Here is a 14,118-nt window from a genome sequence, read left to right as displayed (position 1 = left end):
AAATAAGAGCTTATCCGTAAGTTATGGTTAACCAAATAAAGTGCTTTGCTTAAATCGGTGTATATTACATCAGTGCGAGAAAAAGCCCTGAAAACCTGACAAGTAAACTCTAACAAATTGGTGACAGCCATGCTAGTGTGGAGAAATGTACGAATTAATGGCAAAGGCCGAATGCCGATCCACAATTCATTCGAACAGCTTAGACAAGACACTCAACTTGGCTATGCCCCTGTTGTTCTCAAAGGGTTTGTCTACTTCCACTTTTCTGAATAGGGATAAGGAAAGTACTCTTCCATCACAAAGGGAAAACACCTAAATTCAAGGACTGGTTAAAAATCTTTGAGATAAAGCCACATAACCCGACAGCGCAAGATTTAAGTACACATGATGGAGCTCCATCAGGTCCAGGCGCACAACTATATTTTAAAGATCTTTATGAGAGATAATGAGCCTGAAGAAATGTTTAGTTTTATGCAGGGAAAAGGGCTACTGCATTAGTATTACGGAGTCGATCACGAGGGATAAATTCCTCAATTAAGGATCAAACCCGCCACAATGGTTTATTTAACAACATATCCATGTTTTCAGTCGGAACTAGAATTTTAAAAGACGAGATTGCTCCAGGATAAGAAGCAGCCAATTTCAAAATGCTAACACGCTTCAAATTGACAGATGGGACTTTCGCCGCCAGATAACTTTTTATGTTATCCACAGATGTATTAGATGCCAGTCTCGGCACAAATATTGCCCTTCTGGGAGGAACTGCCTTCAAGCACATGTCATCTGTACTAGTTGCAGTAGGGTTCACGGATGGGGAAGTTTTGAGTTGGTGAGAACATAGAACGAGCAGCTTGTGCAACATGCCCAGTTTGGCGACCAGCGTTCACACTCGAACAGCCAAGCAGAGAGGACGATTTACTATTCTCGTTACTAGTTTTAGGCGATGAAGCCTAAGTGGATTGAATGACGACAATGGCGGGAGATACACTTGCCACTTCAGCATAGCTCAAACCAGAGGAACTTCGTGCTTATTTACAACTTTTTTGTTGCCGACCGACTCAACAGTGGCACAAACGCTAACGTTCTTTGTAAACCTTGAGGAGGTGCTAACTTGTATCAACGAATCAGACTTAGGAGAACTCAGAGGTGACGAACTACACGCTACGTTACGAGTTGTAACTTTGTTAGCTGGAGAAGAAGCTGAGTGCTCAATATAAGGACACTCATCAAACCTAGTCTTAATTACTTCGAATTTCTCCAATAATGAGTCGAGATTTTTGCTCAAATTTAAGAAACAATTTTTCTTCTCTGTGAAGAGTTTGTGGAAATCTATGTCCCGCTCTCTACAATCAGGACATGACCATCTTAAGCCTTTTGAGGGGTCAAGGACTGTATGAGCAGCACGGCCGATAATACCAGCACATTTTGCATGGCAAAAACGATCACACAGCCAACACGAGACGAATCGTTCAGATTCAGGGTCTGTTTTCCCTGATGTAAAGAAACAATCCATGTCCAGTGAAAACAAAAGGAGCTTATGAAAAAAAAAAAAACAAATACTAAAAAATTCCACGCCAGAAATTCTCAACAAATTAAAGCAAACTTCTTACTTTCGATGCCACTAGAGCGAAAGCCAAACAAACTGTAAACAAAGATTAACAGAAAAAAAGAGAGACTTTTACCAAGAGCTCTAATCGTTAATTGCACCAAAGCAAAATTAATTTTTCACATAGAAGATTAATATATCATATAAGTTAAATCACACACTTTATTCTTTTAAAGAGTTTTTATGCTTTAGACACGAATAAAGCTATAATATATAATATAGAAATAGACTAAGAATTCGAAATATTTCTTGCATAGAATTAAAACGCGACTATAATACGCACGCAGAGCTGCCAAACCTAAATATGAAATATGACCGTATCCACCACAGTTAAAAAATTGTTTTAATTAGCGAAATTGGTGTGAAGTTACGTAAATCATTTAAGTTTTTACCTGCCTTGGGAATGGGAACTACTTTGATATATTGCAAATCTAAGTGTATAATGTTAATAGGCCAGCAATAATTAATTGCACGCAAGAGGCCAGGTAAGCTAGACAGCTCTGACCATATCATGGTTATCACCATCACAACCTGCAGCAGCAGCCCTCTTTCTAGAATATAAGAGATAAATTAGCTCATGCAATGAAATGAGTATATTGTTGAGACTACTAAAAGGAGGTGAAGATATTGTAACCTGACTGACATTGGAGTATAGTTCTTGAGCATATCTAAGCATCTTTCATTCTCATCGTCATTCCACATAGCACAACCGTTTAATTCTTGACTACACTGTCGATGAATATTGATGTAAATCCAGAAAAAACGCGAGTTGCCATTACCACATAACTCTTTGATTATTTGCGGAAAAGTGGGGACAGCGAAGAGTTCCACCACGGTATAGCTGAGAACGATTCAACACCAGAAAGGTAGGTTCTAGCAGAAAGGTCTCAGACTGAAAATCACTTTTAATTGATGATAAATCGGAAAGAAGATCGTCTTCAGAAAGACGTTATGTGAAATGAAATTTTCTATTTTTTTAACGAATTGAATTGTGAATCGCGATGGGAGCGTGTAGACTTTTGCCAATAGAGACTTTAGTCGTGTTCCAGTTGAACGATAAAATAGTTGGATTAGAAAAGGTCAGATTCAACACACTGCCCGCCGTGTGACCACCTTACAGTACAAGGTAGTATTACCATTATTTAGAACATTAAAACTGCTGGCATTGATGGTTAGATTCAACACACTGCTCGCCGTGTGACCATCTTACAGTACAAGGTAGTATTACCATTATTTAAAACATTAAAACTGCTGGCATTGATGGCATTTACAAGGATCTTGCCTTTGTTGGTGGAGAGCTGATCGCCATACAAGCAATGTCTAGCATTGAAATCTCCAGCTAGAATCGCATTTTGTTCACCATCAAGAAAGTAACATAATCTCTGCATCTCGTGACGAAAAGTTTGTACATCAACACTGGGTGGAAAGTAGCATGATGATATGAAAAGATTCGGTTTAATATTCATGGTTTCGGTTATGATATTGTCAGCAGCAGAGTTGTAGGGAATATATCTGATAATGACGACTTTCTTAACTTTCTCGGTGGCTGAACTATAATTGGAAACTTTAGCTTCCAAAAAATTGTCATCTTTCAGAAAAACTTTACTTAAGATGCAGAAATCAAGTTCAAGTAAAACTTCAAAAATTATAAGTTACGCCGAACACTTTAAATATTATATTGCAAAAAACGAGATCATATTTTAAATAAAAACGGAGCCCTAGCGGATTTACTCCTAGTACGTAGCGAGAATTAGCACAAGACATTTTCTTTTCAAATTCCTTAACAAAATTCTAAGAAATCATTGGCGGGATACATTCTTTAATCGCAGAGATTAATCTATCAAGTTCCAAGGAAAGCAAATTGTCGTTCAAAATCACTAGCCGCTGAAATTTTGTTACAGACGGCTTAGGGGGTGAACCGGGAGAAGGTTTGGAAGGGAAACTCTCGTCGTAGGAATTATCATCGACACGTTCAAAGTAGTTTGAGGAAAACTTGTCTTTCACTTCTTTGCAGGATAGTTTTTTAATGGCCATAATTTTGTTGATGTTTAATTCCCACTCTTTGTTTGGGCAAGATTTGTCTAGGGTGTTGTGCTCACCTAAATCACAGGGCAGACACCTCATCGTTTCGCAGTTTTCGGTACATTTAGGAGACCTGTAGCGATTCAGGCACCTGCTCGCCTTGGCTTTACAAAACTTCGACACACGCCCATATCTGCCACACTTAAAGCATTGCTTTAAGGTGGTTACGAAGTACTCCACGAGAAAGTTGCTAAAATTGAACTTGATCGATTTGGGGCGAGCTTTCCCTTTGAAACCAATTTTAATACTCGTTGTGGTAATAAAATCGTCCTTGCTGTTAGGATTTTTTTTTGAACCCCAACCGCAGACAGGAAATATCGGACATCGTGATCTCATTTACATTATACTCAATAGGGATATTGCGAATAACTCCGAATATATCCCAGACAAATCACGGAATTTGAATTAGTTTAAACGAAGTTGCTAGCACTAAGAGCAGAGCTGAACAGCAATTTGGCTCTACCACCTCTACTTGGAAACCATAGTTTGGCAGTAATATTTAATATAAAACGTACATTTTTTTAAACGGTATTTTTAATCTGTTTGGAGATATCTTCAAATAGTACAGCCTTGCTTTTAGAAAAGCAAAAGTGTACACTCAATGATCGACGTACGTAATTGCAGAAACTACTGCAAAATTCTTCCTTGAAAAAGGTACATTTTCTAGAGATATTTTTAAAACCCTTCATAAAATGATTGGCATTTATTTAGCTCACTTGCGTTTTGAAGAACAAACTGGGCCGTGATGAAGTTATAAAATTTTGGAATTGTTTACTACGAGTTTTCAGTATTGAAAGTTTTGAAGATTGAGAGAAACGATTTGCTTGTGTGAAATCCTTTCTTGACGGCTTATTAAGGGGGGAACTAAGTTGTAGGCAAACATATGTGATAACACCTAATAACACGTTTGTGTCTGAATTTGCAAACATTGCCTGAGGAGCGTTTAATAGAGATTTTGAGGCGTTGTGCAGATTATTTATATGTAGCAAATCCAAAATCTGTTGAATGGAAAGATTTACTGCCGTTAGTTTTACATATACTTATTGACCGATGAATTCTTATAGTAAGGGGCGTAAACATGGGCGGTTTAGAATATTGCAATTTAATTTAATTATCAATTATGTTTACGTTCTGTTGACCGAGTGCTAACTGCTAACTGCTAATAAAATTACGGGTGTGTTAAATAAATTTTGTGGTTAGATGATATCTTTAGCTCCAGGGTCATTGCCTGCATATCAGTTGTTTTCTATTTGCTTCAACGTACGTCAGATTATTGCACTGGTATTGGCATTGGACAAGTAGTTTTATCGATTTTATTATAAAAGACTATTTTCCGATATGAATAGCAACATTACATTTTTTTCTTAACTTTTTAATTGAAGATTGAATACTATTTGCAAATACGAAGGACAAATCCTTTTTTTCAAAGCTTTTGGAGCAGGGCGTGTATCGAAAAATGATGTATTTATTTATTATTTCTTTTGGTTTAATTACAGTAGTAATAAAATTTACTACCACTAAAATATGATTTCATATTATATAGAAAATAATCCGTGGTAGTTGCGTTGAACAACAATAAAAGAGAGAAAAACTTGTAGAATATACAGAAAATAATCCGTGGTAGTTGCGTCGAACTGAAATAGAAGTGAGAAATAATTTCATGCAGTATAGAAAATAATCCGTCCACTTGCTTTTCTATTTTCACTGCTTCGCTAAGTTTACACGTCACATCTGTGATCTTCTTGATTTTAGGGGGAGCTAAAGAAAGAATAATATTTTTATTACAAACAATTAGAATAAAACACTTTCTGTTACCCTTAATGATTAAATTAATTTCTGAAGTATTTTCACCCAAATTATTCACAGCATGGAACAAATAGATACCAGCGTCGTCGGTGTCGGTGTTTTTAATAATCGTCTTCATGTAGGAATTTATGGCTCTCATCCTTGACTTGAACCACCGGTTTACGAAAACCTTTGTATTGCAATTCCAATGTGCCAGCGCCTCCCACATGCGTAGTATTAGCTTCAGGGCGTTCAATAACCAATGTTGGTTGGCTTTCGGTAAAGTGTTTGAATAGCACCTTGAACGGTCAGCTTGGCGCCACATGATATGGTAGGCGTAGTAGTTTGGGCTACCGTCGTGAAGGTTCTTCGACAATTTCATAAATAGGTCTTTTTTTCTTTCTTCACACGCGGTATTAGTGTAATGGGAGGTGGGGTGACGATGGACGGGCTTTTATATGTGATGTTTCATAACTAATGCGCGGTAAAGGTTGAAAAAATCCAGGCATGCGTGCAAAATGTGGTGGTAGGGGTGGTGGCGTTGGGCCGAAGCCACCATCGAAGCCATCACGTCCATACGTTATATCTAGGTGTGTGTTATATATAGGTGTGTTATTCCAATGCATAAGCGTGGCGCTATCCTTAATAGTGAAAACATTCAATCTTCCACCGCTGGCGTCTTGATTGTGATCAATAGCGGTCTCTTTATAAACTATATCTTGAAGCTCAACGTTCTTGTTTTTGTTGAAACTTAATCCATGTCGCACATCGCTAGGTATAAGCTCCTTGCTTGATCTCACTGCTGAAATTAATATTATTTCGCGTTCCTAAAAAAAACCAAGCAACAATTAATTCAAACATGAGTGTAAATTTGTGTAAATTTACGAAATTTATACCTGTCCTTGGAAGTCCTCCACAGTACCTATTTTAGGCGCTTCTACGTCAGCATCATCGAAAAGTTTACGCAGATGTTTAACTTGTTTTTCGTACGGTGTTATGATGCCGATGGATTCCGGTTTAATGCTTTTACGATATAATTTTACCGTCATTAGGAAAAGTGTATATCCAATTGTGGACGTTCACGCGTCTGTACTTGGGAGGGAAACGAGAACTGTTCAGGGGTCTTCGGCTTTAACCCTGTCTCCAATTACCAGTGAAGGACTGCGTCCGAAAAGATTTTCTATGGTGAGAGCTAAATATTTTCCCTGACGTGTTAAATGGGCTCGTTCACGGTTATACATGCGGATATTGGTAAGACACTCAATCTCCTCTAAATGTAAGAGTGTTGTACCAGAGAGTGTTGTGTATTGTACCACTTTAAGGAATAAGCGCATATTCGTTCTCAATAATTCAACAGGTCTTTGTAAAAAAGCCATCGATGCGAGAATAAGCGTATATATTCTCAATAATTTGTATAGAAATTCCAAACAACTGAGAATAAATTCTTTTCCTTTAAAGCGCACTTGAGATTTGAAGCCACTCAGGCGGATAACTTGTAAAATTAAATAAGTTTAGTTCGCGTATTTTCCAAAACACTATATATATCTAGAGGAGATGATAAAAGAGCAAAAGCGACCAAGTCAAGGAAGAAGAATCGAAAACAATCAGGAAACCATTAAAACCATTAAAAAGAATAACAATTTCTTTTATATATATTATTTTTTTAAACATATTAATAAAGTATTTTGATTTTCCGAATGACAAAAATTAAAATTGAAAAGTTAATTAAATAATTAAAAGTAATTCAAGTCAAGAAACTAAACTATTAAAGTATATATATACATATTAAAATTCATAAGTTACAGACAATTGCGGCAAATCATTGCGGTAGGAACAAACAAACCTCATCGAAACCCTTTGCAAATTGCTTAAACAGCATATCCCTGAAGTGCTGGTGATTTTAAGTGATCTCTACAGAAACATAGACAAAGAACATATGCGCACAAAGGGTTTTAAAAATACTCATCTCTCTCAGGAAATTTTGATTGATCAGGTATTGAATTCATTTGTAGACATAAAATAATGCTTTGACTTTTGCAATCCCACAGCGGATTATACTTTTTTTCAGCGATCAGCGTATCCGTAGCATCATTTATCAAAACTGATTGATAATTTTTGGATAATGGACGCTTATGGAGTCTTGCAAAGAAAGCGCTGAACTTAGAAGAAAAAGAGCATAAATAAATAAACATAAAATAGGTAAAAACGCTACGGTGAGCCACGACACCCCATTAAATATCTTATATCAATTTTCCACGTATTGGCTTTTCAAAATAATCCTTCGCATGGGAAGTGGTCGAAAAAGCGGTCTGGCCCGAATTATTTCCAATAGATCAAAGCAAATCATTGTACTATATTTCATTAAAATATCTCAAAAATATCACCAAAAAGCAGGACGGATGGACAGACTTTAATTGGTTCAGGTTGTGATTTCGAATCGATCACAGTAATAAAGGATGGCTCTGTCTTGAGTCCTTCTGGGTGTGCAAACTGCACAAACTTAATATGTTAATATATTCTTGTACGATAAGCGGTGTAGGGTATAACAAGAGATAAAAAATAGAAGCGATGGAAACTTTTCATTATTACAAACCTTATTGTATTTTATACAAATACATGCAAAATTATCGAGAATTGTAAACAAACGTATTCAAACATATATATATCTTATCCTTGCGTTCTTATCAATTGGAAAATCCAATAATTATATAAGACTTAAAGTTATATCTCGTATTAAAATGATTTAATCTTCACTTATCAAAGTCAAATGTGCAAAGTTTTCGACTTGCTTTTATAAAATTTGTTCACAAATTTTGACCCATAAGGACTAACCTACTGTACTAACTTTAAATGTATGTTTGCGCTGTGATGGGTTATATAGGAGAAGGAAGGACGTTTTGATGTGCAAGAGCTTTAATATTATGACAGTGGTCCACAGAAAACATTGTCGCTTATAAAGGAGAGTAAATTATTGGTATTGATATCCGACTTACAATCGCATCATTGCAAGGAAAGTTTAAATTTATTTCAACATTGGCTCTAAGGTACTTTGACATCGGTGAAAAATACGTGTTATTGTAGCTGTATTAGTGCGTGGCATTGTTGAAGACAAACGAGTAACAGCTTTTCGATAAAAAAAAAAATAACAGAAAAAATTGAAAGATGCCCAAGTAAAAAAAATAAATGCATGAAGCGGGTACTAATGTGGAAAAATCGGAACTGTGTATAAAGCTTTTCAAGTTGGTATTTGGTAGCTTTCATGGCATAGGTAAGCAATTTGATATCATATGTAGGCAATTTTTATACAAATACAGGTTCAAGTATTGAGAATTGTAAACAAATGTGGACGCTTGTTCTCAGATGTTTGGAATTTTTATACACATTTTTGATCACACCTTAACACCTTATTTTCAAAATACGGATAACGTCAGGGTGGTCTAGGCTACCACAGCTACATTATTTTTATTTGTTTTTATATATATTTTACCTAGTACTACTCTACAAATGTTTTAGTTACTTTACTCTTATTTATTTTAATCTAATTTTCAGTTTTGTACGTTATTTACAATAAAAATAAAATCTGCATTTTTTGTTATCTCTGTTTTTGTGTTCGATATCGGCAATTAATATTTTGTATATTAACGCGCACACAGTATTACACAAAGCAGTTAAGGTTTTTATTATAAAATTTTTCAATTTTTATACATTCCCTCAGCTTTTTATTAATTTACATAAAAAATAATTCTTTTATTTTTCAATTAACTTATAATGATTTGATTATTTCTATCTCAAATCACAAATTTCCTGTTGTTACTTTAGTTCACAACCTGCATGTTACGAGATTTGTCAACCAACTCTCTCTAAAACAAAATCATTTGTCTCACCTCAATCGATTTTTTCTGCGCATAGCGGCAAGCCGCTTTTCTTGCCAAATGTGCTCTCGAATAACGGCAGGCTATTATTACGATCAACTTACTCTATTGCGATAGGGTGTTTTCACTTTCTCTGGATGCCTAGTCACATGGGCATTCTTGCCAACAACACTGCAGATAAAACTGCATCTTCCAAACCATCTCATTTTCATTAACATCATCGTCACGATTATTATCGTGGCGTGATATCTTCAGATCTGGGAAGAATCGACAGAAAGCTTTCAGTTTTTTCTTGGCAACATCGGGATAATTCACCTTACGGTCGCCATTTATACCCTTTCTTTCCACAAATAAATAAAGCCCCTTGGTTTATGATTTGCGGTCTCAGACGTGCCATTATTTGTCTTATTAACGGGCTGAAGTTCAATCACACGAGATGTAATGATCATCTGCTCAAAGTTAACATAGTAAAATACCTTTACGCACATGTCTTACAATCTCCTGATCATATCCTATTTGTCTGTCCGAAGGTTACCATTTCTATTCGCCATTCGATACTTCGCAAATTGCTAAAGCAACCAATTTTTTTTTTAAATTTCCTTTAATGTACAACAAGCAGAAATAATAATTTACAAAAACAATAAAGAAACAAATTATATTATTCATCTATTCGGAATTAGGGCCAAAAATCACGTTAATTTTTCTCTACCTTGGATATATATGTAAATAAATACAGCAATTGATAGAAAATTTTCGATTCGAATAGAAAAACGGTCTGTCAATCCTTGTGACAGAAATTGTTCTCTGTGAAAAAATGAATACTTAAAAAATAATCAAATCAAATTTTAAGAATAATTAATTCCTTTTTTCTCGGATCAGAAAGAAGAGTGATTTCACCAAAGTTGAAATGCGGTTAAACGCATGTCCCAAGAATCTGCTTAAATTCGGTCCCTAACTGACTTCTTCTGCAAATTTGCAGAAGTGATACGCTTTTATAAATTCGACCATTGCGCTAATTCTCGTGTGCCGTTGGACACGGCCCATTTGAGTTTTTCCGGTAATGTTTTGCCTTCCCATAACTGTTTGAGAAGCATTAACTTCCCAGTTGAACCATATATCGAGCCGAAATTACAATGCCGCAAATATTGTCGTTTCGGGTGCACTGATAAGGTGTGTTCGCGCCAAAAGCCTCTCTGCTCTTCCAGTGGCAGAAGCCATGAATGCACCTGGAATTGTTCTCAATCTAAAAAATCTATTAATTATAAGTGTGAACATTCATCTAATTCGAAAACATGTCCTTCCTGTAAAAAAATTACTAAAACCAAAAAAGATATTGAAGATCAAATATGCACCTTCTCTCGAAATTCCTATGCTCACGCATTTCATCCTCTCTAAAAAGTTTCCCTACATTTTCTTCTCCGGCTTCTCAATCAACAATCAAACGACTAAACACTGAGTCTACTGTCTCAGTTCCAAACAAAAAGATGATAAAACCTGAAATTACTATCCCCCCTTCCAATATAAAATTTTCAATGCCCGAAACTACGACACTCATCACAGACAATATTTCTTCCGATCACGAAATGATCGCAGATTCTAACACTTCCTGTAACTGATCTCAAATCTCTGATCGTATCCAAAAATTACATAAATTCAAACCGTCCTCTAAATCAAATTCTACCATTATCGCTTATCTCGCCACCTTCATATGAGTATTCTAAACGAACGATCCCTTGGTTTCCGTGCTCTTATTCTCTCTCAATCAATAATGCAAATAGCTCAACTTAATTGCACTAGCATCCGTAACAAGTTGAACAATACCTTCCTTTCATGGTGGTGTGGCGATTCTTATATCTAATAGACTTTTATTCTCTTACATATCTAATTTTGCAAATTGTGTACCTATCGAAGCTTGCAACTGCATCATTCACACTTCCTTAGGCGAACTTCTGATCATTACATTTTATATTCCACCTAATTGTAATGTTTCGGATTCTGCAATTAATAGATTATTGTCTTTGAGATCTGACATATCTGCATTAATAAGTGGTGATATTAATACTCACAATGTTTCTTTGTGTTCACATTGTGCCTCTTTTTTATAGCGCGACGAATCATCGGGAAACAATAAACCACCATGTGTCAGCATCTCTCCATCATCTCGCCATATGTCAACGTTTACTTTATAACCCAATCCTAAAATTACTTCTGGAGCGCGATAATACCGAGTTACAACGTAAGGTGTCATCATAAAAGTGATATCAGATGTCCGAGCTATTCCAAAGTCGAGTATTTTTAATGCACAATTAACTTTTATAACAATATTTGACGGCTTTCAAAAAAAAAGGAATATAACTCAAAAAATATCCCCACAGCGAAGGCACTATTGTAAACAACTTATTTGGGTATTGGGAACGCGACAAAGCCGATGAAATGGATGAAAATAATGAAAGTTAAAGAGTTATGCAAATGGCTGCCTGAGGACATTAGAACCGAGAAAAGTGCCACTGAAAAGCAACAAAAGAAGAGAAGTAGCGCCAATTTTTGATGAAAATCAATGTTTCAAAGATTTTCGTCAGAGAAATTTACAAGATGTGCTATGTTGAGCTATGATTCAACCATTAGATTAGATAGAAATTCTCGAAATAAAGCTCTAACAATGATAAATCAACTTAGATAAAATATGGATTTATAAGTTACTTGATGCTATCATAATGTATTTAGTCTGACAAACAAAATTCCTCACTTAAAAAAATAAAAATCAAGCAAGAAGGAAATGAGGTTAATAAAGTGCGCTCGGAAAGTAAAAGTTTATTTAAAACAGCACTTTCGGCATTTTTATTAAGTGTCTCCTTAGTAATTATTTTAATTAATTTTGCGCAATTGGGTTTGTGAGGCTCGATATTTCTTTTTAACAGAATTTTGAGCGATTATTTTTCTTTTTAGCAGCATTTTGTCTTTTCTCTCGCTTCTCTACTCTTACACTTCTTTCACACATTAACATCTATTGTCCAATTGCTACATATTCTGTGCAATTTTTGCGACGATTTTCGTAATGTTCGATCGCTGCAAAATCAATTGCCATCATTTTCTCCTAATAAAACCATTTATTTTCGAGCCGCTTTCGATTTGTAAGTGCCTCGTTGATGAAGATCAATAAATAAAAACAAAATCATGTATAATTTTGACAAAATTAAGCAGTTTTAACAAAAAAAAAAAGTTGTAATCAGTGGGTTGTACTGCTCTGCGAACTGGCGCGAATACCTACCCATATTAAGCGGCGTAGAATTACTTGAAATTCCGACGGGTTATGAGTGATAAAGTCTAATTTGGAAATATTTGTTGGTGTAGTCGCTTCTCTAATTCAAGAGGCAGACAAATTCGAGATTTTCTTGAAAGCAGCAATTTACTCTTACTAAATAATGGTGATCCTGTTCATTTTGGTGGAGCTTCTTCTTGCATGGATCTTTCGATATATACACCTAATCTAAATTCTCCTGGAAGACCCTTACGGACAGCTTTGCTGGTTCTCACTGTCTAATCGAAATTGGTCTTCATTTGCGTAGTACTACCCGCTGCCACTCACGTACCCATGTTTCAAAGTACATCAAACCTTCTTTACTTAACAATACCACTCGTAACATTTCAAACACCATCCAAACCAATGTGAAGCGAAGTAGCTTTTAATGTAGAAACTGTAACGTATAATAATATTTAATTTAATGCGTGGGATGTGAGTGGTCAGGATAAGATTAGGATATTGTAGCGTCATTATAACAAAGGTAAAGTGAAGTACAAAAAAATGTATCTTTTATAAATGAAAAAATAAACATTGTTTTCACTTATGTTTCAGGTACCCAAGGCCGATCGAGAAAATCATATCGAATTGCAAATCTACAACAAAAGGGTGTACTATCTAAAAAGATGGTTCGGTGAAAAGAAAAAACCCTTTCTATAGGTGAAGATTACGTACCGCCGGAAATAAAGAGAATTAATTAGAATTAGCATAAGTACGTATATGTAAAACATTCTCACACAAAATAACTGTGCAACGTCATTTCCAAAGTATGTGAAACTTTGTTTACGTAACAATACTACTTATTTCAAAAATTATCGAAGCCAATGATTCTGGTGGTTTCGTTCACAAGTTCTCAACGTCTTTCACTGATTCTCTGAAACGAAAGTCTTCTGCAAAATCTTACCTTCCTAATCCTTGGTGGAACACCGCATGCAATCGTGCCACTGCCAAACTTAGGCCCGCTTTAAATAAATGCAAAAGATCTCCTTCTAGAATAAATTTCACATATTTGGCTGTTATTAGAAAACTATATATTTATACTCTCAGGCTGGAAAAACGTAAAGGTTGAAAACAATTTTTGAAAATGTGAATAATGACATGTCAATCCCAGATGTTTTGCATAATGTCAGAATTTTCAGAGGTATCAGCTCCTCCCTTTCCTGCATTTCCTCACAAAACTTTAACGAGTTCTCTGACAAACTTGCTGGATCTTGGATGAGGAGAGTTAATCTCTCAAAAGTCTCAGCTCCGGGTTTAGATGGTATTCTTAACAATCAGTTCAAAATAATGAAAACAGATTAATTTTACTAAAACAATTTAACAATATTGTAATTACAGGCTGTATACCTTCTGCCTGGTACGACTTCCAGTTCACTTTAAGAAAAAACGAATAACTCCTCAGCTAATTTTAATTCCTACAGATGAATTGCGTTAGAAAAATTTTCGAGAAAGTATTATACTCACATTTAGCAGTC

General features: G+C 35.5%; 1 protein-coding gene and 1 long non-coding RNA gene across 4 annotated transcripts; one reads left to right on the top strand and one right to left on the bottom strand.

The window, feature by feature from the left end:
- The first annotated feature begins 1,715 nt into the window (after positions 1–1,715).
- On the top strand, positions 1,716–12,013 carry LOC119644006. Of its 3 annotated transcripts, none has more exons than XR_005248470.1 (4): positions 1,716–2,472; positions 7,279–7,466; positions 7,522–7,672; positions 11,451–12,013. It is a non-coding gene; the product is annotated as an uncharacterized LOC119644006 (long non-coding RNA). The 3 variants fall into 3 exon arrangements; XR_005248471.1 differs by having other exon boundaries at positions 7,522–7,686; XR_005248469.1 differs by lacking the exon at positions 11,451–12,013 and having other exon boundaries at positions 7,522–8,103.
- Positions 5,261–6,861, bottom strand: LOC119644005 (obscurin-like). The gene is made up of 3 exons (XM_038043533.1): positions 6,370–6,861; positions 5,504–6,300; positions 5,261–5,446 (listed from the first exon to the last, which is right to left on the bottom strand). Exons 1-2 carry the CDS (start codon positions 6,520–6,522, stop codon positions 5,890–5,892), a joined length of 564 nt encoding a protein of 187 aa, XP_037899461.1. The 5' UTR covers positions 6,523–6,861; the 3' UTR covers positions 5,261–5,446; positions 5,504–5,889.
- Positions 12,014–14,118: the final 2,105 nt, after the last annotated feature.

The sequence above is a fragment of the Glossina fuscipes genome, unplaced genomic scaffold (genome assembly GCF_014805625.2).
Source record: "Glossina fuscipes isolate IAEA_lab_2018 unplaced genomic scaffold, Yale_Gfus_2 78590, whole genome shotgun sequence".
Classification (NCBI taxonomy): Eukaryota; Metazoa; Arthropoda; class Insecta; order Diptera; family Glossinidae; genus Glossina; species Glossina fuscipes.
Note: the sequence above shows the minus strand (reverse complement) of the source record. Positions and strands in the feature narration are given on the sequence as shown.

What these genes read in the sequence shown, in the direction of transcription:
- LOC119644005 (XM_038043533.1), bottom strand. Translation starts at nt 6,522, where the DNA reads ATGACGGTAAAATTATATCGTAAAAGCATTAAACCGGAATCCATCGGC. An exon ending in TGGAGGACTTCCAAGGACAG is followed by an intron (nt 6,301 to 6,369) that starts GTATAAATTTCG and finishes GGTTTTTTTTAG; the next exon opens with GAACGCGAAATAATATTAAT.